This window comes from Staurois parvus, unplaced genomic scaffold (assembly GCF_062004578.1).
Source record: "Staurois parvus isolate SC_StPar_1 unplaced genomic scaffold, SC_StPar_1.0 ptg000903l, whole genome shotgun sequence".
Classification (NCBI taxonomy): Eukaryota; Metazoa; Chordata; class Amphibia; order Anura; family Ranidae; genus Staurois; species Staurois parvus.
In genome coordinates this window covers 1907723-1928348 of record NW_028318699.1, presented here as the reverse complement: position 1 = coordinate 1928348, position 20626 = coordinate 1907723, and the positions used below count along the sequence as shown (strand labels likewise).

General features: G+C 40.6%; 1 gene segment (V, D, J or C); it reads right to left on the bottom strand.

Annotated features, from left to right (window-relative positions):
• The window catches only part of LOC149442185 (Ig kappa chain V-III region TEPC 124-like), a 365900-nt gene extending 365570 nt beyond the window's left edge, over window positions 1–330 (bottom strand). The window contains 1 exon segment of the V gene segment in view: window positions 28–330. Coding sequence covers window positions 28–315 — 288 coding nt within the window.
• Between the last annotated feature and the right edge of the window lie 20296 nt (window positions 331–20626).

The window sequence follows — 20626 nt, the reverse complement described above, 5'->3', positions numbered from 1 at the left end:
TTGTACGGCTCTGTATCACTGTGTGAGAGGGAGCTCCTTACTATGCTGACAGAGATATCTTCCTTCATCATCTTCAGTTGCTCCATTAATAGTTAATTTGAATTCAGTTCCAGATCCGGAACCACTGAACCTGTCCGGGATCCCAGATTGCCGAATGCTGGCCCGATAGATAAGAAGCTTTGGAGGTTGTTGGGGCTTCTGTTGGTACCAGTGTAGGTAGCTGGTGCTGAAAATATTTAGGCTTGTACTGGATGTACATGTGATGGTGATTGTCTGTCCCGGGGACACAGAGATAGAATCTGGAGTCTGAGTCATCACAATCTCTCCACAGGATCCTGAGGATGGGAAGAGACATGTTGATTATTGATCAATGTCTGGATATCTTCCTATCAATCCTGATGTGTGTATTTATTGTACAATGTATAGATGTATGTGCAGAGGAGGATGGAAGGAGCCTCATCTCTCACCCTGAATAGAAATGAAGATGACAGCCAGCAGATAACTGGGAGAAAACATCTTGATGTTTCTGGAGGGTCAGATCCAAACTAGAAGACGTCTCCTGTACAATGAGATATATAGAGAGAGTGACAGGGGAGGTGTTCCCCCCACACACTGTGTATGCAAATACCGGGGAGATGGAAATGAGAATTCTCAGATCAGTGATCTGTGCTAGAAACACTCCAGTGGGACTCAGCTACATCTGATCACACTAAAACATTATACTCACCTCTGTTCACCTAAACCAGTGGTCCTTTGCTTCATTTTATCCGACCCTTGGGGCATTATTCCCTCACTGTCTGCAACAGTGGGCCATAGTTCCTGCCACTGACACCAACAATGGAGAACTATTCCTCCCACTGATACCAATGATGGGGCACTATTTCTCTCATTTATATCAATAGTGTGATACTATACCTCCCACTGCCACCAGTCATGGGGCATTTGTAACTGCCACTGACACCAGGACTTTTTATATTCTCACTGACCACAGTTTGGAGACCCCTGATCTAAACTAAAGGGCCTAATTATAAAAAAACACCCTGGAATATAAAAAAAATAATAAATGACCGGTCAGTAATGTTATATCCAGTTATTACATTTATTATAATTCCATACACAGTCACTAAAAATAACATTATTATTATTCAGGATTTATATAGCGCCAACAGTTTGCATAGCACTTTACAATAGAAAGGGAGACAGTACAATTACAATACATTTCAGTACACAAGGAATAGGGGGGCCTTGCTGATGGAGCTTACAATCTAACCTAACATAGGTATACTCTAACGGGACAAGCGGATGATCTAGCTTCCCACCTCAGAAATACACTCCCCCTCCTTAGCAGTATTCTATCTGGTAGAAACTGACCGCTGAATGGAAATGACCAGGGGGCAAAAATCCAAGAAAAGTCCTATATTGTAACAGAGGAAACAGATCTGTATGGAGAAGTCAGAGCTCTCCATGTCCATGGAAGGGACTGATAGGTCATTCAATAATTGCTCTACAATCTCATATTCTGCGATGGAAATGTGTGCCGGGTCATTTTGGTAAATGATGTCACCATATAGAGGAACACCTGTTAGGATGACATCGTAATCAGAGTGTTGTCCTAGTGGTGTATCCCGAGGTGATACATGTCTGCTTTAGTCTGAATAATATTCTGTATATGACCACATTTTTCTGTTCCTGTATTCATTTCTCTGTCTGGTCACAGCCCCGCCCCCTGCGCAGGTCCAGATTTCTATACTCCTAAGTCATTATTATTGCCCCCCCCCCCTATGATCACAGATCTTGGCAGCCATTCACTCCTCAGTATAAATAAGTGAAAGTTTCATCTGAAGTATTGATCATTACCTACATTTAATTTCTAAACAGAGAATACTGAAACAAGAGATATTTTGTCTCCCTAATCAATGGTTTCTGTGACTTTCCAAAAACAAAAATCATCCTCACATGGGGCTCTTTCACAGGGGTGTCAGTGCTTATGAACCTCTGAAAAGTGATCCACAATGGGTTGCTTTTCAAAGGATGGTATAGCAGCATAAGTCATTTTCAAAAGAATCCTCTATGTCTAAAAATCCAGTTGTGTAATCAATCAAATATATACTACATGTTGTGCTCTTCGTTTCTAAAATCTTTGTTTATATGATCACCACATGTAGACACCCATCCACCGACAGTAATACGCTCTCACCTTTTTGATAGACTTCACAACAAGGTCTCATGTGCCTGTCCCTTGTAGTGGGGTCACCTATATCACAAGAGTCATGGTTTCCTCCAGGTCAAGAAGATTTCAGAAACGAAGAGCACAACATGTAGTACATATTTGAATATTTGTACAATCAGATTTTGGACATTTTGGAGGATTCTTTTGAAAATATATGAACACTTGGAGTTTACCATTAATTGATGTGTTGTAGTTATGGGTGTGGCTTGTTTCAGATGTATGATGATGAGTTAAACGCATCTAATTTATGCATGATTCTATGTTTTGACATATACACATATGATACACGCATGTCCACTGAACATACTTTATTATAAGATCTAGTTTATGTGTTGTAGTTATGGGTGTGGCTTGTTTCAGCTATATGTTGATGAGTTAAATGCATATATTTTATGCATGATTCTATCTTTTTGTATATAGATGCATATGATACACTCATGTCTACGGAACAAACTTTATTATAAGATCTAGTTTATGTTTTTTTATGTTTTGTAGTTATGGGTGTGGCTTGTTTCAGATATATGGTGATGAGTTAAACACATATATTTTACACATGATTCTATGTTTTGACATATACACATATGATACACGCATGTCCACTGAGCATACTTTATTATAAGATTTCATTTGAGTATTGTTCCATATATATTGTGATGACATAGACGCATACATTCTATGCATATTCTATGTTTGGACATAAACACATAGGATACACACATGTCCACCTAATTCAATTTATTATATGATGTTATGTGATATTGCACAGCACATGAGAATTTATCATCGGAAGATTTAGTACTGCGCAGCACTGAGTCACTTATACTGTTATACTAGCATTAGTTATACATCGCTGTTAGATAGAGTTTTCTTCCATTAGTTTGCACTGTTTAGGGTGATTGCACTGAGGATTTTTCATTGCTGCCAGGCATTCCGGAGGCAATCCTGCCACCTCTGAATGTCTTTTTTGGTTTTTTTTTACCTAAGGGGGATTTTGTACTACACAAATGCTTGGCTTGTGGTTGTGGCACACTTCCTTTGTCTTTAATGGGCATTTTTGACAGGAGGTGCTACCTATCAAACTCTGCTAGTCAAGTAAAAAAAAATTGCCACAGCCACAAAGCAATGCATTAGAGCTACACCATGTGTGCAGCCCAAACTGGTTGTAATGATAGAATTTATGTCTGCAATTGGGGGTGGTATAACCATAGTTCAACCACCTGTTTTTAATGCTCTTTGGTCACCCATTTGAAAGAGGCCATAAGACTGAACTTTGTGTGTCTGAACACTTTTCTCTCCATCCCCTGTTCCTGAAATGTGATACTGTCAGAGCTTCATCAATGAGCTTTTATGATCCCTAGGAGCGTTGTGGTGATTGAAGCATTTACTTCTGCTTTTCAATTTTTCCTTCATGACTGGAGCCAGGGAAAATCTCCCACTGGTTTGCATTTAACATAAGCAATATTTACAAGTAATTATAAGACCTCACAAACATGGACATATGAGTTTATGAATAATATCAATGAAAATATGCTGCACTACATATACAAAAATGCACAATACCTATAAAATATATATATGTAGAACAGTGTTATCAACAGAAATGATGTGACTCAAATAAATTAATGAAATTAATATTCCAAAAAAAAAAAATGAATTAAAGTCCAATTATTTATGTGTTCTCCTGTGATCCCTCCTTGAGATAACAACCACCATGTGCATCTGTTACAGAATTCCAGTGCAAACCATCCTCCACCATAAATCTGCTCACCTCACCACAATCCTGGAGCGATGTGTGGATTACTACTACCGCTATCGCAGTAATCTCTCCAGGATTGTCATATTTGTAGGCAGTTGCAGTTATACACAGGGCCCTGCATTGCCTTCCAGTATACTTTGTATAGTGACAGGGTGGAGCCTGGACTGGTTCTATGCTGCTGGGGATGATACTGCCATCTTGTGCCCAATTAGTGCATTACTGGATGTTCACCATACATGGTGTAGATATGGACCTCCGGAATGTGAGTGCATTACTTACTGGATATTATTCATTAGTTAGGCCACTGAGACATGGGTTGTGTGCACTAGCAGCTACAGTATTCATATCATACTAATTTATTTATATTTTGTATTCACCATAGTAAGCACTTGCGTTTATTCACAATTTTTATTATAACTAGCATATGAGTTTATGTTCAAAGTATGCTGGATTTATTTTTTGCCAGAGAAGTTTGAGCGTTTATGCATGTAAGACTTTGAGTGTAAATACATTCTACTGGCCAGAATATTAATCTTCCACACATGGAATACACATACACTACATGTGTGAATTATTCCCATAAACTCCTCTCAGAATATACATTTGGTGCATTTTTTCTGCCTGTAAACGCTTCTCTTCAAATATGCCTGTAAATGCTTATGTGTGCATGGCCACATAGCCTAACAAAGAGGTGTATTTACAGGTGCAAAAATAAAACCAAAACACAACACTGAATGTCTATATAATCACTTACCATTCAGAAGATTTTACCCCCCTCCTGATCAGGCCATTTGTTTTAACTATTTGGCACTGCGCTACTTTAACTGACAATTGCTTGGTTGTGCAATACTGTGCGCAAACTAAATGGATATCATTTTATTACACAAATAGAGCTTTCTTCTCGTGGTATTTGTCACCACTGGGTTTTTTTTCTCATCCTTTTTATTATATAAATGAAAAAAGACAGGACATTTTGAAAAAAAACCCCAATATGTTTTACTTTCTGCAATATAACATATCCAATAAAACTTGTATGAAATCAAATTTCTTCATAAGATACATATATTCAAAATGTATTCTGCTACATATTTTTGGTAAAAAAACTTCCAATAAGTGTATATTAATTGGTTTGCGTGAAAGTTTTTGTGTCTACAAACTATGGTATATGTACTGGAATTTGAATGTATTTTTTATACTAGTAATGGAGGCAATAAGCGACCTACAGATAGACAGTGATAGTACGGGGGGCAATCTGATGCTAACTGACACTTTGTGGGAACTAACTGCCATTGATATCTCCAGTGACACTAATACAGTGATGAGTGCTAATATACACTGACACTGTACTAATGACGCTGGCTGGATAGGGATTAACATCTAGGGTGATCAAGGGGTTAAATGTGTGCCTAACAATGTTTAGTGTGTGTACTGTGTGATGATTTTACAAAGCAAGGTCCATAAAGACATGGATGAGCGAATTTGGGGTGGAGGAACTGGACTGGCCTGCACAGTGTCCTGACCTCAACCCGATAGAACACCTTTGGGTTGAATTAGAGCGGAGACTGTAAGCCAGGCCTTCTTGTCCAACATCAGTGCCTGACCTGACAAATGTACTTCTAGAAGAATGGTCAAACATTGTGAGAAATGTGCCAGTTTTTACTCCCTGCTTTGCAAGGAAATAAAATCCAGTACATCCCTGCTGTCAGTATAGAGCTGTGTGTTGTTTAAAATCACAGATATCTGTCCTGTCATCCACTTTGCCAGTTGGTGGGTCCCAGCCATCAGTCAGTGGCTGGGACCAACTGATAGGCATGTGCTGTAACTAATTACTGCACAGCCGAGGCGGTGTGCATGCCCCCTACCCAAAAGAGCTATATCATGTATCAGATATGTGATATAGTGCAGAGAAGTCACTTTACACCCGCACATCCTCATGATATGGTTGCCAAGTGGATAAGTCACGTTTGTTAAGCCCAGTGTGCATGATTCTTAACACCAAACTGGGAAAAATATGTACTGGGCATACTGCAAAATAAAAACAAAACTCAAAGACCACCAGTAGATGGCAGTATCAGTCCATTATTGTATGTCCTATAGGGATAAGGTAGGGACTATCAGTGAGTAGAGACATGTACACACAGGGATGGGTTTGGCAGGTACTGGCTCCAGGGTAGGGATATGTTCAGGTCAATCTTGAATTGGACCTGAACACAGCCTGTCTGGGGCTTGGTGACAAAATAATGGCCAGATTTGTCTAGTTCACCCTCCTGAACCCCCAACATCCCTGGTTACTTTGTTCACTAACAGTAGCAGTCCCTGTCTTTTAGCGGTGGTAAATACCACAGCAGGTGTTTCTAAGCTGTAAGGAACCAACTGAATCTGACTTTAGTCTTCACACACACAGGACATACAAGATGTCACTTTTACAGGCATTTGACTTTTTCAGCCTCTGAATGCACCTCTATGTTATCCTATGTGGCCGTGCACACATCGGTGTTTAAGGGTGTATATGTTTGGAGGCTGCAAAAAAAAAAAAAACACCAGTGTATTCAGGAGAGGTTTGGGCAGAGAAAAACCTGAAGGCCGGTTCACGCTATAGAAAAGCAGTCCGGATGCGTTCCAGATGCGTCTCTGCATGTGTGTTTTTGACGTGTTTTTAGTGCGTACCGGTGCATTCTTGACGCCTTCTGGTGCGTTTTTGATGCTTTCTGGTTATTTTTTTCCCCTCTCTCTTTCTTCAATGTAAATAGGGACATGTGTGTTCCAGTGCATTTTTGGTGCGTTCCGCCCATTTATTTCCTACCCAGAAAAGGTGTCACTAAACATCACAGACACACTTAGGGCTCTCTCACACAGTGGGGACCAGTTTAGTGGATCTGCTTGCTCAGCAGGAGATATCTCCACTGATCCCCTCTGAGCAACCGGATGACAGCTCTGTGTCCCCTCCACTACTGCAGAGCAAACACAGAGCTGCTCGCTCCCCTCAATGGACGGTCGGATGAAATTGGTTCGTTTTCATCTGATTTCATCTGACAGATGGAAGGGGAATTGGATCCTCATCTGTCCCTTTTTGATCAGATCAGATGTCAACGGATGTAGAGGATAATGGAGGTTCCGATCGGGTCCAACTGAAAAACAGGCAGGCAGACCCGATCAGGATGTTCATGTGAAAGAGCCCTTATGTTCCATGCTCACTAGCGTTTTTTTTTTAAACTACAATAAATGCTGGGTAAAAACGCTGGTAATAGCATTTTTAGTAGTGTTTTAGGCTCCATGCACACTAGCTTTTATTTCTGCTCCTAGAAGCTGTTATCAGCATTTGTTTTCAGCTCCTAGCAGCTAAATCGTGTTATCCTATGTGTCCATGCACACTGCTTTAGGCTAGTAGCGTTTTTTAAGTTTCAGCGTATAGGAGATGAAATAGTTTTTGTAGAGTTTTATGGAGCATTTTTCCAGCAGAAAAAAATACTAAATGCTTCTAAAGGCTACTAAATGCTACTAAAACGCTTCTAACAGCTTTTGTCTAGCTTTTTATCAACATGTACTGTGAAAATGCTAATAAAACTCCAATGCTAAAAATTGCTTTTGTAGAGTTATTTTGGAGCTTTTTCCAGCAGAAAAATACCCTAAACCCTGATAAACATTACTAAATAATTCTAAAACCACACAGAACACTACTATAAAATGCTATTACCAACATTTTTTACCCAGCTTTTTTTCCAGCGTTTTTTTTTAAAAAACGTGTGCAAGCAGTAGCATATTTGGAGCATTTATGAGCATCAGCATTTTATTAGTGTTTTTACAGTACATGTAAGGAAAAAGCTAGAAAAAAGCTGTTAGGAGAATTTAGCATTTTTTTTCTGCCAGACAAACGTGCCCAAAACGCTACAAAAACAATTTTTTTCTGCATCTAAATGCTGAAGCTTAAAAAATGCTACTAGCCTAAAGCAGTGTGTATGGACACATAGGATAACATTATTTAGCTTCTAGGAGCAGGAAAAAATGCTGATAACAGCTTCTAAGAACTTTAACCACTTCCCGCCTGGCATGTAGTAAATGACGGCCGGATGGGACTCTCGTCGATCTGGGAACGCTTTATTTTCACCAAAGACATGTAGTAGAATACATCTCAGCCTAAATTTATGAAGAAAAATTATTTATTTGCAAACTTTTATAACAGAAACAAAGTAAAACATGTTTTTTTTTTTTAATCTTCAGTCTTTTTTTTTGGTTAATTTAGCAGAAACCCCCCAGTGGTGATTAAATGCCAGCAAAATAAAGCTCTAGTTGTGTGAACAAAATGATACAAATTCAGTTTGGGTACAGTGTTGTATGACCGTGCAATTGTCATTCAAAGTGTGAGAGCGCTGAAACCTGCAAATTGGTCTGGGCAGGAAGGGGGTAAAAGTGCCCGGTATTGAAGTGGTTAAAAAATCACTAGTGTGCATGGAGCTGTTCCTCTGCTGCTCCCACATTCTGTGTCTGTGTACAAGCTGGGAGCGGAGTAAAAACGAGGCTTTTCCTGGATGATTGTAACTTGATATTTATTATGAACGTCCTGCGCCGCGGTCTGAGTACAATTGGAAGTGGGGCCCCCAGGCTCCCGAGTGGATAACAGGACATGTGTGAGCAGCACAGGTATAGCACTGCTGTGAGCATATCTGTACTGTTCATTGGTAAACTGACACCCCTCCCCCACATTCAGAGCGATGGCACATATGTCTTGAAAGCACACTGAGGGTGACACAGGTGCTGTCCATCATACATCTGTCTCCTTTATGGGCCGGTTCACACCATAGAAACGCAGTCCAGATGTATTCCAGATGTGTTTCTGCACGCACGTCTTGTACTCATTTTTGGTGTGTTCCGGTGCGTTTTCGATGCGTTCCAGTGCATTTTTGATGAGTTCCGGTTCATTTTTTCTCCTCTCTTTTTTCTTTTTCTATATAAATAGAGATATGTGCATTTTTGGTGCATTTTACTGCACTCCAGTACAGTTCTGTGCAGGAAAAATGCAGCATGTTCTTTTATCATGTATACAATTGCGACTCAGGTAATATTGTCATTGAATGTTATTAAAACCGACCTTTCCTTTTCAATTTGCAGTGCTGTAATTTTCTGTAAAATGTAATATGGCTACCTTGAGACTTTCTGTACACAGATGGTCTAGAGAACCTCCCCCCCCCCGCCCGAAAATGTAATTTCCTGCTTGAGTGATTGGCTCACTGATTTTCCCAGAAATCTGCATTAAGATACATTTTTGGCATCCCCTAAAACAATAATATCATTTTTGGTGAGATGCTCCCAAAAGAAAATCGTATCTAAAGGGATGCAGACCCTGCCACTTTCCTCATCGGCGTCCTGCAAGTGCAGCAGCTGATTGATAATTATAAAGCCACTCCCATACAGATTCACTCAGCCCATGGACACAGAAAAACAAACAGATATTACTCCAGAATAACAAAAGGTAGGAATCTGCAGCAAAGTTTATATGGATCACCAAGAGAGGGGAAAGGTATCTTCTCACCAAAAGTGGAGTTACTTTTTAAATTTTCCATCATGATTAACAGTTCTCTTGCTAACAATAACAACCCATTTATTACATTTATTACCATGAATGTTCCCGGTGTGACATCTGTGATTGTGTTTTTTTTAGAAAAGAGGAAGGAGGTTTTTGTACGGTTCTGTATCACTGTGAGGCCCGCTGTAACCCTGCTGACAGAGATATCTTCCTTCATCATCTTCAGTTGCTCCATTAATAGTTAATTTGTATTCAGTTCCAGATCCGGAACCACTGAACCTGTCCGGGATCCCAGATTGCCGAATGCTGGCATAATAGATAAGAAGCTTTGGAGGTTGTTGGGGCTTCTGTTGGTACCAGGCTAGGGAGCTGGTGCCGAAAATAGTTAGGCTTGTACTGGATGTACATGTGATGGTGATTGTCTGTCCCGGGGACACAGAGATAGAATCCGGAGTCTGAGTCATCACAATCTCTCCACAGGATCCTGAGGATGGGAAGAGACATATTGATTATTGATCAATGTCTGGATATCTTCCTATCAATCCTGATGTGTGTATTTATTGTACAATGTATAGATGTATGTGCAGAGGAGGATGGAAGGAGCCTCATCTCTCACCCTGAATAGAAATGAAGATGACAGCCAGCAGATAACTGGGAGAAAGCATCTTGATGTTTCTGGAGGGTCAGATCCAAACTAGAAGACGTCTCCTGTACAATGAGATATATAGAGAGAGTGACAGGGGAGGTGTTCCCCCCACACACTGTGTATGCAAATACCGTGGAGATGGAAGTGAGAATTCTCAGATCAGTGATCTGTGCTAGAAACACTCCAGTGGGACTCAGCTACATCTGATCACACTAAAACATTATACTCACCTCTGTTCACCTAAACCAGTGGTCTCCAAACTGTGGCCAGATGGCTGGATGTGGCCCTTTGTTTCATTTTATCTGGCCATTGGGGCATAATTCCCTTACTCTTCAACAGTGGGGCATAGTCCCTGTTACTTATAGTGTGTTTACTTGTTAGCCACCAGGGTATACTAACAGAGGAGCATATATATTTTTCTAGATCGCTGGTTATTTTGCACACTCTCTACAGGTATGCATTTGATATCAATTAATTCAATAATTACCGCGCTCTAATACTACTTAAAAAAGTGCTCAGTGCTTGAAAAATAATATAAATAAATCAACAATCGATGATACCTTTAAAAAATTGTAAATACTCCTATATATGTGCCAATTAATAAATCAAATAATAATTCATGATAAAAATAATATATCAAGTCCAAAAAGTATAAATAAAAAGTCCCAAGTGCAAAAAGAAAGGTCTATAGTGTTCAAGTCAAATCAAATCAAATCATACTCTCCTTCCAACATATGGTTTGCTTCAATCCTGCAGCTTTATAATTAGCCTGTGTGTCTGTGAGGGATGATCCCTCCTTTGATCCACTCTCTCCTAATATGTGCTTCAATCCTGCAGCCTTGCAAGTAGCTTGTATGCCTGTGAGGGATGATCCCTCCTTTGATCCACTCCTTGTTGTAACAGCCAAATGCATGCAAAGAGAAAAGAATATATGGTGCCTTATCCCAGATACAAATTCATATTTTAATTCACTTTCACATGTTAAAAACATCAATAGCGCTTTTTGTATAGTAAACAACCGCTGCCTGCGGTGAAGGTCTGGCCAGAGGGTATGTACCCTACGCCGTCAGTACTCGCCGTATCAGATGTGCAGTGACATCACTGCCCCTCCGCAATGCGTTGCGCCACAGGGACTGCGTAGCTTCGCCTGGGGGTTGATCTGATAGTTCCTGTTACTGACACCAACAATGGAGAACTATTCCTCCCACTGATACCAATGATGGGCACTATTCCTCCCACTGATACCAATGATGGGGCACTATTCCTCCCGTTGATACCAATGATGGGGCACTATTGCTCCCACTGATACCAATGATGGGCACTATTCCTCCCACTGATACCAATGATGAAGAATAAGAAGTCACTGTATTAATAAATTATATCTAGAATTCGGCAAGGATGGTCCAATCTTTGTCACATTCGCACAACATTTGTTTTAAAAATAGAACCCTTAGTGAGAGGGGAGATGTTACACCTCAGAAGTTGTGTATGAGAATTAGACAATTAAATATATGTGAACACCCTGGAATATTATAAAATGACCGGTCAGTAATGTTATATCGAGTTATTACATTTATTATAATTCCATACACAGTCACTAAAAATACACTATAGATTACATGTAAATAACATTATTATTATTCAGGATTTATATAGCGCCAACAGTTTGCATAGCACCTTACAATAGAAAGGGGGACAGTACAATTACAATACAGTTCAGTGCACAAGGAATAGGAGGGCCTTGGTCATGGAGCTTGCAATCTAACCTAAAAGAGGAATAATCAATCAGGACAAGCGGATGATCTAGCTTCCCACCTCAGAAATACAATAAAACCTTCATATTGGAAGAAACAATCGTCCCCTCCCCCTCCTTAGCAGTATTCTGTCTGGTAGAAACTGACCACTGAATGGAAATGACCAGGGGGCAAAAATCCAAGAAAAGTCCCATATTGTAACAGAGGAAACAGATCTGTATGGAGACGTCGGAGCTCCCCATGTCCATGGAAGGGACTGATAGGTCATTCACAGGAGCGGACTGACAGCTCATGGGGCCTCCGGGCAATAGGGGATCATGGAGCCCCTGAGTCCTCACCAACACTCAAACCACACCCAAAAAAGTCTATAAAAGGTACCAGGGGCATCTCATGGGGCCACCTACTGACCCTGTGCCCAAATGGTCAGTCCGCCCCTGGTCATTCAATAATTGCAATACAATCTCATATTCTGCGATGGAAATGTGTGCCGGGTCGTTTTGGTAAATGATGTCACCATATAGAGGAACACCTGTTAGGATGACATCATAATCAGAGTGTTGTCCTAGTGGTGTATCCCGAGGTGATACATGTCTGCTTTAGTCTGAATAATATTCTGTATATGACCACATTTTTCTGTTCCTGTATTCATTTCTCTGTCTGGTCACAGCCCCGCCCCCTGAGCAGGTCCAGATTTCTATACTCCTAAGTCATTATTATTGCCCCCCCCCTATGATCACAGATCTTGGCAGCCATTCACTCCTCAGTATAAATAAGTGAACGTTTCATTTGAAGTATTGATCATTACCTCCATTTTGTTTCTAAAGAGAGAATATTGAAACAAGAGATATTTCCTCACCACCAAATTTTTGTCTCCCTAATCAATGGTTTCTGTGATTTTCCAAAAACAAAAATCATCCTCACATGGGGCTCTTTCACAGGGGTGGCAGTGCTTATGGTCCTCTGAAAAGTGATCCACAATGGGTTGCTTTTCAAATGTTGGTATAGCAGCATCAGTCATTTTTAAAAGAATCCTCTATGTCCAAAAATCCAGTTGTGCAATCAATCAAATTTATACTACATGTTGTGCTCTTTGTTTCTAAAATCTTTGTTTATATGATCACCACATGTAGACACCCATCCACCGACAGTAATACGCTCTCGGCTTTTTGATAGACTTCACAACAAGGTCTCATGTGCCTGTCCCTTGTAGTGGGGTCACCTATATCACAAGAGTCATGGCTTCCTCCAGGTCAAGAAGATTTCAGAAACGAAGAGCACAACATGTAGGACACATTTGATTGTTTGCACAATTGGATTTTTGGACATAGAGGATTCTTTTGAAAATATATGGAGACTTGGAGTTTACCATTAACTGATTTGTTATAGTTATGGGTGTGGCTTGTTTCAGATATATGATGATGAGTTAAATGCATCTAATTTATGCATGATTCTATGTTTTGACATATACACATATAATACATGCATGTCCACCTAATTCAGTTTATTATATGATGTTATGTGATATTGCACAGCACATGAGAATTTATCATCGGAAGATTTAGTACTGCGCAGCACTGAGTCACTTATACTGTTATACTAGCATTAGTTATACATCGCTGTTAGATAGAGTTTTCTTCCATTAGTTTGCACTGTTTAGGGTGATTGCACTGAGGATTTTTCATTGCTGCCAGACATTCCGGAGGCAATCCTGCCACCTCTGAATGTCTTTTTTGTTTTTTGTTTGTTTTTTTACCTAAGGGGGATTTTGTACTACACAAATGCTTGGCTTGTGGTTGTGGCACACTTCCTTTGTCTTTAGTGGGCATGTATGACAGGAGGTGCTACTTGTCAAACTCTGCTAGTCAAGTTAAAAAAATTGCCACAGCCACAAAGCAATGCATTTGAGCATTTATGCACGTAATACTTTGAGCGTAAATACATTCTACTGGCCAGAATATTAATGTATGAATACACGTTCCCACACGTGGAATACACATACAGTACGTGTGTGAATTATTCCCATAAACTCCTCTCAGAATATACATTTGGTGCATTTTTTCTGCCTGTAAACGCTGCTCTTCAAATCTGCCTGTAAATGCCTATGTGTGCATGGCCACATAGCCTAACAAAGAGGTGTATTTACAGGTGCAAAAAAACAAAACAAAACACTGAATGTCTGTCTATATAATCACTTACCACCCAGAAGATTTTACCCCCCTCCTGACCAGGTCATTTTTTTTTAACTATTTGGCACTGTACTACTTTAACTGACAATTGCTTGGTTGTGCAACACTGTGCGCGCACAAAATGGATATCATTTTTTTACACAACTACTGCTTTCTTCTGGTGGTATTTGGTCACCACTGGGTTTTTTTTTATCCTTTTTATTATAAAAATAAAAAAGACAGGACATTTTGAAAAAAAAACCCAATATGTTTTACTTTCTGCGAAATAACATATCCAATAAAAAATGTATGATATCAAATTTCTTCATAAATGTAGACCAAAATGTATTCTGCTACATATTTTTGGTAATAAAAATCCCAGTCAGTGTATATTAATTGGTTTGTGTGAAAGTTTTCGTGTCTACAAACTATGGTATATACAGTATACTGGAATTTGAATTTATTTTTTATACTAGTAATGGTGGCAATAGGCGACCTATAGCTGGACAGTGATAGTACAGGGGGGCAATCTGATGCTAACTGACAATTTGTGGGAACTAACTGCCATAGACATCTCCAGTGACACTAATGCAGTGATGAGTGCTAATATACACTGACACTGTACTAATGATGCTGGCTGGATAGGGATTAACATCTAGAGTGATCAAGGGGTTAAATGTGTGCCTAACAATGTTTAATGTGTGTACTGTGTGATGATTTTACAAAGCAAGGTCCATAAAGACATGGATGAGTGAGTTTGGGGTGGAGGAACTTGACTGGCCTGCAGAGTGTCCTGACCTCAGCCTGATAGAACACCTTTGGGATGAATTAGAGCCAAGACTGTGAGCCAGGCCTTCTCATCCGACATCAGTGCCTGACCTCCCAATGCACTTCTGAAAGAATGGTCAAACATTGTGAGAAATGTGCCATTTTTTACTCCCTGCTTTGCAAGGAAATAAAATCCGGCACATTCCTGCTGTCAGTATAGAGCTGTGTGTTGTTTAAAATCACAGAGCTCTGTCCTGTCATCCACTTTGCCAGTTGGTGGATCCCAGTCATCAGTCATTGGCCGAGACCTGCATCTAGGCATGTGCTGTAACTATTCAGGATGATGTATCATATGCGTGATCCAGTGCAGAGAAGTCACTTTGCACCCGTCCATCCTCACAATATGGTCGACAAGTGGATAAGCCACATTTTTTAAACCCAGTGTGCATGATTCCTAACACCAAACTGGGAAAAATATGTACTGGGCATATTCTTGTAACTGCAAAAAAACAAACAAACCTCAAAGACCACCAGTAGATGGCAGTATCAGTCCATTATTTATGTCCTATAGGGATAAGGTAGGGACTATCAGTGAGTAGAGACATGTACACACAGGGATGGGTTGGCAGGTACTGGCTCCAGGGTAGGGATATGTTTAGGTGAATCTTGAATTGGACCTGAACACAGCCTGTCCGGGGCTTGGTGACAAAATAATGGTCAGATTTGTCTAGTTCACCCTCCTGAACCCCAACATCCCTGGTTACTTTGTTCACTAACAGTAGCAGTCCCGGGACCTGTCTTTTAGCGGTGGTAAATACCACAGCAGGTGTTTCTAAGCTGTAAGGAACCAACTGAATCTGACTTTAGTCTTCACACACACAGGACATACAAGATGTCACTTTTACAGACATTTGACTTTTCCAGCCTCTGAATGCACCTCTATGTTATCCTATGTGGCCGTGCACACATCGGTGTTTAAGGGAGTATATGTTTGGAGGCTGCAAAAAAACCCACCACCAGTGTATTCAGGAGAGAATTGGGCAGAGAAACCCTGAGGGCCGGTTCACACTATAGAAATGCAGTCCGGATGCATTCCAGATGCGTCTCTACATGTGTGTTTCTGATGTGTTTTTAGTGCATACCGGTGCATTCTTGATGCCTTCCGGTGCGTTTTTCATGCTTTCTGGTTCATTTTTTCCCCTCTCTATTTTTCTTCAATGTAAATAGGGACATGTGTGTTCCAGTGCATTTTTGGTGCGTTCCGGTGTGTTTTGCCCATCTATTTCCTACCAAAAAAAGGTGTCACTAAACATCATAGACACACTTAGGGCTCTCTCACACAGTGGGGACCGGATTAGCGGATCTGTTTGCTCAGCGGGAGATATCTCCACTGATCCCCTCTGAGCAACCGGATGACAGCTCTGTGTCCCCTCCACTACTGCAGAGCAAACACAGAGCTGCTCGCTCCCCTCAATGGATGGATGAAAATGGTCTATTTTCATCCAATCCGACGGAAGGAAGAGGAATTGGATCCCCATCTGTCCCTTTTTTGGTGGATTCGGATGTCAGCGGGTGTAAACAGACACATGTCCATTTACACCCGCCACTCCATAAAGGATAATGGAGGTTCCAATCGGGTCCACCTGAAAAATGGGCAGGCGGACCCGATCCGGATGTTCATGTAAAAACGCCCTTAGGTTCCATGCACACTAGCATTTTTTTTTAAGCTACAAAAAATACTCGGTAAAAATGTTGGTAATAGCACTAATAGTAGCGTTTTAGGCTCCATGCACACTAGTGTTTTTTTTCTGCTCCTAGCAGCTAAATCATGTTATCCTCTGTGTCCATGCACACTGCTTTAGGCTAGTAGCATTTTTTAAATTTCAACGTCTAGGAGCAGAAAAAAAATTGTTTTTGTAGAGTTTTATGGAGCATTTTTCCAGCTGAAAAAAAATACTAAACGCTTCTAAAGGCTACTAAATGCTACTAAAACACTTCTAACAGCTTTTGTCTAGCTTTTTATCTACATGTACTGTAAAAATGCTAATAAAACTCCAAAAATTGCTTTTGTAGAGTTGTTTTGAGCGCCTTTCCAGCAGAAAAATACCCTAAACGCTGCTAAACATTGCTAAATGCTTCTAAATGCTACTAAAACCGTACTATAAAAATACTTAAAAAATTATATTACCATCATTTTTTATCCAGCGTATTTTTTTTTGCCAGTTTTTTAAAAAAAATGCTATTGTGCATGTAGTAGCATTGCAGGAGCACTTAGGAGCATCAGCGTTTTATTAGTGTTTTTTCAGTACATGTAGGGAAACAAATTAGCTGTCAGTAGCATTTAGCGTTTTTTTTTCCTGACAGAGAAACGTGCCCAAAAACAATTTTTTTTTCTGCTTCTAAACACTGAAGATTGAAAAATCCTACTAGCCTAAAGCAGTGTGCATGGACACATAGGATAACATGATTTAGCTTCTAGGAGCAAAAACAAATGCTGATAACAGCTTCGAAGAGCTTTACCCACTTCCCCCCCCAGCCTATAATAAAATGACAGCCGGAAGGGACTCTCGTAGATATGGGAGGGCGTTGTTTTCACCAAAGAAATGTAGCAGAATAGATCTTGGTCTAAATTTATGAAGAACAATTATTTATTTGCAAACTTTTATAACAAAAACAAAGAAAAATGTGGGGTTTATTGTTCAATATTTTTGGTCTTTTTTTTGGTAATTTAGCAAAACCCCCCAGTGGTGATTAAATACCACCAAAAGAAAGCTCTAGTTGTGTGAACAAAATTATACAAATTCAGTTTGGATACAGTGTTGCATGACCGCGCAATTGTCGTTCAAAGTGTGAGAGCGCTGAAACCTGAAAATTGGTCTGGGCAGGAAGGGGTAAAAGTGCCCGATATTGAAGTGGTTAAAAAAATGCTAGTGTGCATGGAGCCATACAGCAGTGCTGTTCCTCTGCTGCTCCCACATTCCGTGTCTGTGTACAAGCTGGGAGCGGAGTAAAAAGAAGGCTTTTCCTGAATGATTGTAACTTCCTATTTGTTATGAACGTCCTGCGCCGCGGTCTGAGTACAATTGGAAGTGGGGCCCCCAGGCTCCCGAGTGGATAACAGGACATGTGTGAGCAGCACAGGTATAGCACTGCTGTGAGCATATCTGTACTGTTCATTGGTAAACTGACACCCCTCCCCCACATTCAGAGCAATGGCACATATGTCTTGAAAGCACACCGAGGGTGACACAGGTGCTGTCCATCATACATCTGTCTCCTTTATGGGCCGGTTCACACCATAGAAACGCAGTCCAGATGTATTCCAGATGTGTTTCTGCACGCACTTTTTTTTACACATTTTTGGCGCATTCTGGTGCATTTTCGATGCGTTCCAGTGCATTTTTCATGAATTAAGGTTTATTTTTTTCTCCTCCCTTTTTCTTTTTCTGTCTAAAAAGAGATGTGTGTTTTTGGTGCAGTTTTCATGCATTTTACCACATCCCATTACAGTTCTGTGCAGGAAAAATGCAGCATGTTATACTTTTATTTTTCTGCAACCGGAACACTTTGGAACTGCAAGCACTGACGGGAACTATGACATTGACAACCTGCAAACTGTGCGTTTTGGATGCAGAAAAAAAGCACACTGAAACGCATGTAGTGTGAAGTGGCCCAAAATGTTGTTGAGGAATGTCTTTATATGTGACAGGAAGGAGGTCCCTGGACCGCTCTGGTCCCTCTATTGGGGGGTTGCTGTGACCTCGCTGTATTAAAGTCTTTCATTATCTGCATTCACTGCAGTAATTGTCAGAGTGCTGAATAGAAGAAGATCCAATAAGAAAAAAATTAGTGAAAAAATAATATCATGTATACAATTGCGGCTCAGGTCATATTGTAATTATAAAAACGGACCTTTCCTCTTCAATTTGCAGTGCTGTAATTTTCTGTAAAATGCAATATGGCGACCTGGAGGCTTTCTGTTCACAGATGGTCTACAGAACACCCCCCTGAAAATGTCATTTCCTGCTTGAGTGATTGGCTCACTGATTTTCCAAGAAATCTGCATTAAGATACATTTTTGGCATCCCCTACAACAAAAATATAATTTTTGGTGAGATGGTCCCAAACGGAAATCACATCTAAAGGGATGCAGACCCTGCCACTTTCCTCATTGGAGTCCGGCAGGTGCAGCAGCTGATTGATAATTATAAAGCCACTCCCGTGCAGATTCACTCAGCCCATGGACACAGAAAAACTAACATCTATTACTCCATAATAACAAAAGGTAGGAATCTGCAACAAGCTTTACATAGATCACCGAGAGGGGAAGGGTATCTTCTCACCAAAAGTGGAGTTACTCTTTAAATTTCCCATCATGATTAACAGTTCTCTTGCTAACAATAACAACCCATTTATTACATTTATTACCATGAATGTTCCCGGTGTGACATCTGTGATTGTGTTTCTTTAGAAAAGAGGAAGGAGGTTTTTGTACAGCTCTGTATCACTGTGTGAGCGGTATATAAGCCTGCAGACAGATATATCTTCCTTCATCATCTTCAGTTGCTCCATTAATAGTTAATTTGTATTCAGTTCCAGATCCGGAACCACTGAACCTGTCCGGGATCCCAGATTGCCGAATGCTGGCATAATAGATAAGAAGCTTTGGAGGTTGTTGGGGCTTCTGTTGGTACCAGGCTAGGAAGCTGGTGCCTAAAATAGTTAGGCTTGTACTGGATGTACATGTGATGGTGATTGTCTGTCCCGGGGACACAGAGATAGAATCCGGAGTCTGAGTCATCACGGTCTCTCCACAGGATCCTGAGAATGGGAAGAGACATATTGATTATTGATCAATGTCTGGATATCTTCCTATCAATCCTGATGTGTGTATTTATTGTACAATGTATAGATGTATGTGCAGAGGAGGATGGAAGGAGCCTCATCTCTCACCCTGAATAGAAATGAAGATGACAGCCAGCAGATAACTGGGAGAAAGCATCTTGATGTTTCTGGAGGGTCAGATCCAAACTAGAAGACGTCTCCTGTACAATGAGATATATAGAGAGAGTGACAGGGGAGGTGTTCCCCCCACACACTGTGTATGCAAATACCGGGGAGATGGAAATGAGAATTCTCAGATCAGTGATCTGTGCTAGAAACACTCCAGTGGGACTCGGCTACATCTGATCACAAGAAAACATTATACTCACAGCTGTTCAACTAAACCAGTGGTCTCCAAACTGCAGCCCGAGGGCCGGATGTAGCCCTTTGCTTCATTTTATCCAGCCCTTGGGGCATAATTCCCTCACTGTCTGCAACAGTGGGGCATAGTTCCTGCCACTGACGCCAACAATGGAGAACTATTCCTCCCACTGATACTAATGATGGGGCACTATTCCTCTGACTGATACCAATGATGGGGCACTATTCCTCCCACTGACGCCAATGATGGGGAGTGATTCCTCCCGTTAATACCAATGATGGGGCGAGATTCCTCTCACTGATACCAATGATGGGGCACTATTCCTCTCATTGATATCAATAATGTGATACTATTCCTCCCACTGCCACCAGTCATGGGGAATTTTTTACTGCCACTGACACCAGGAATTTTCTACTCCCACTGACCACAGTTTGGAGACCCCTGACCTAAACTAAAGGGTCTAATTATAGAAAGACAATCAGTGGACAGCTATGACAAGCATTGGCCCATCCTTGACAAACTCTGGCCATATTTTTCCTAATACAGTGTTTTCCTATGATTGTCAGCTCCATCTAGTGGC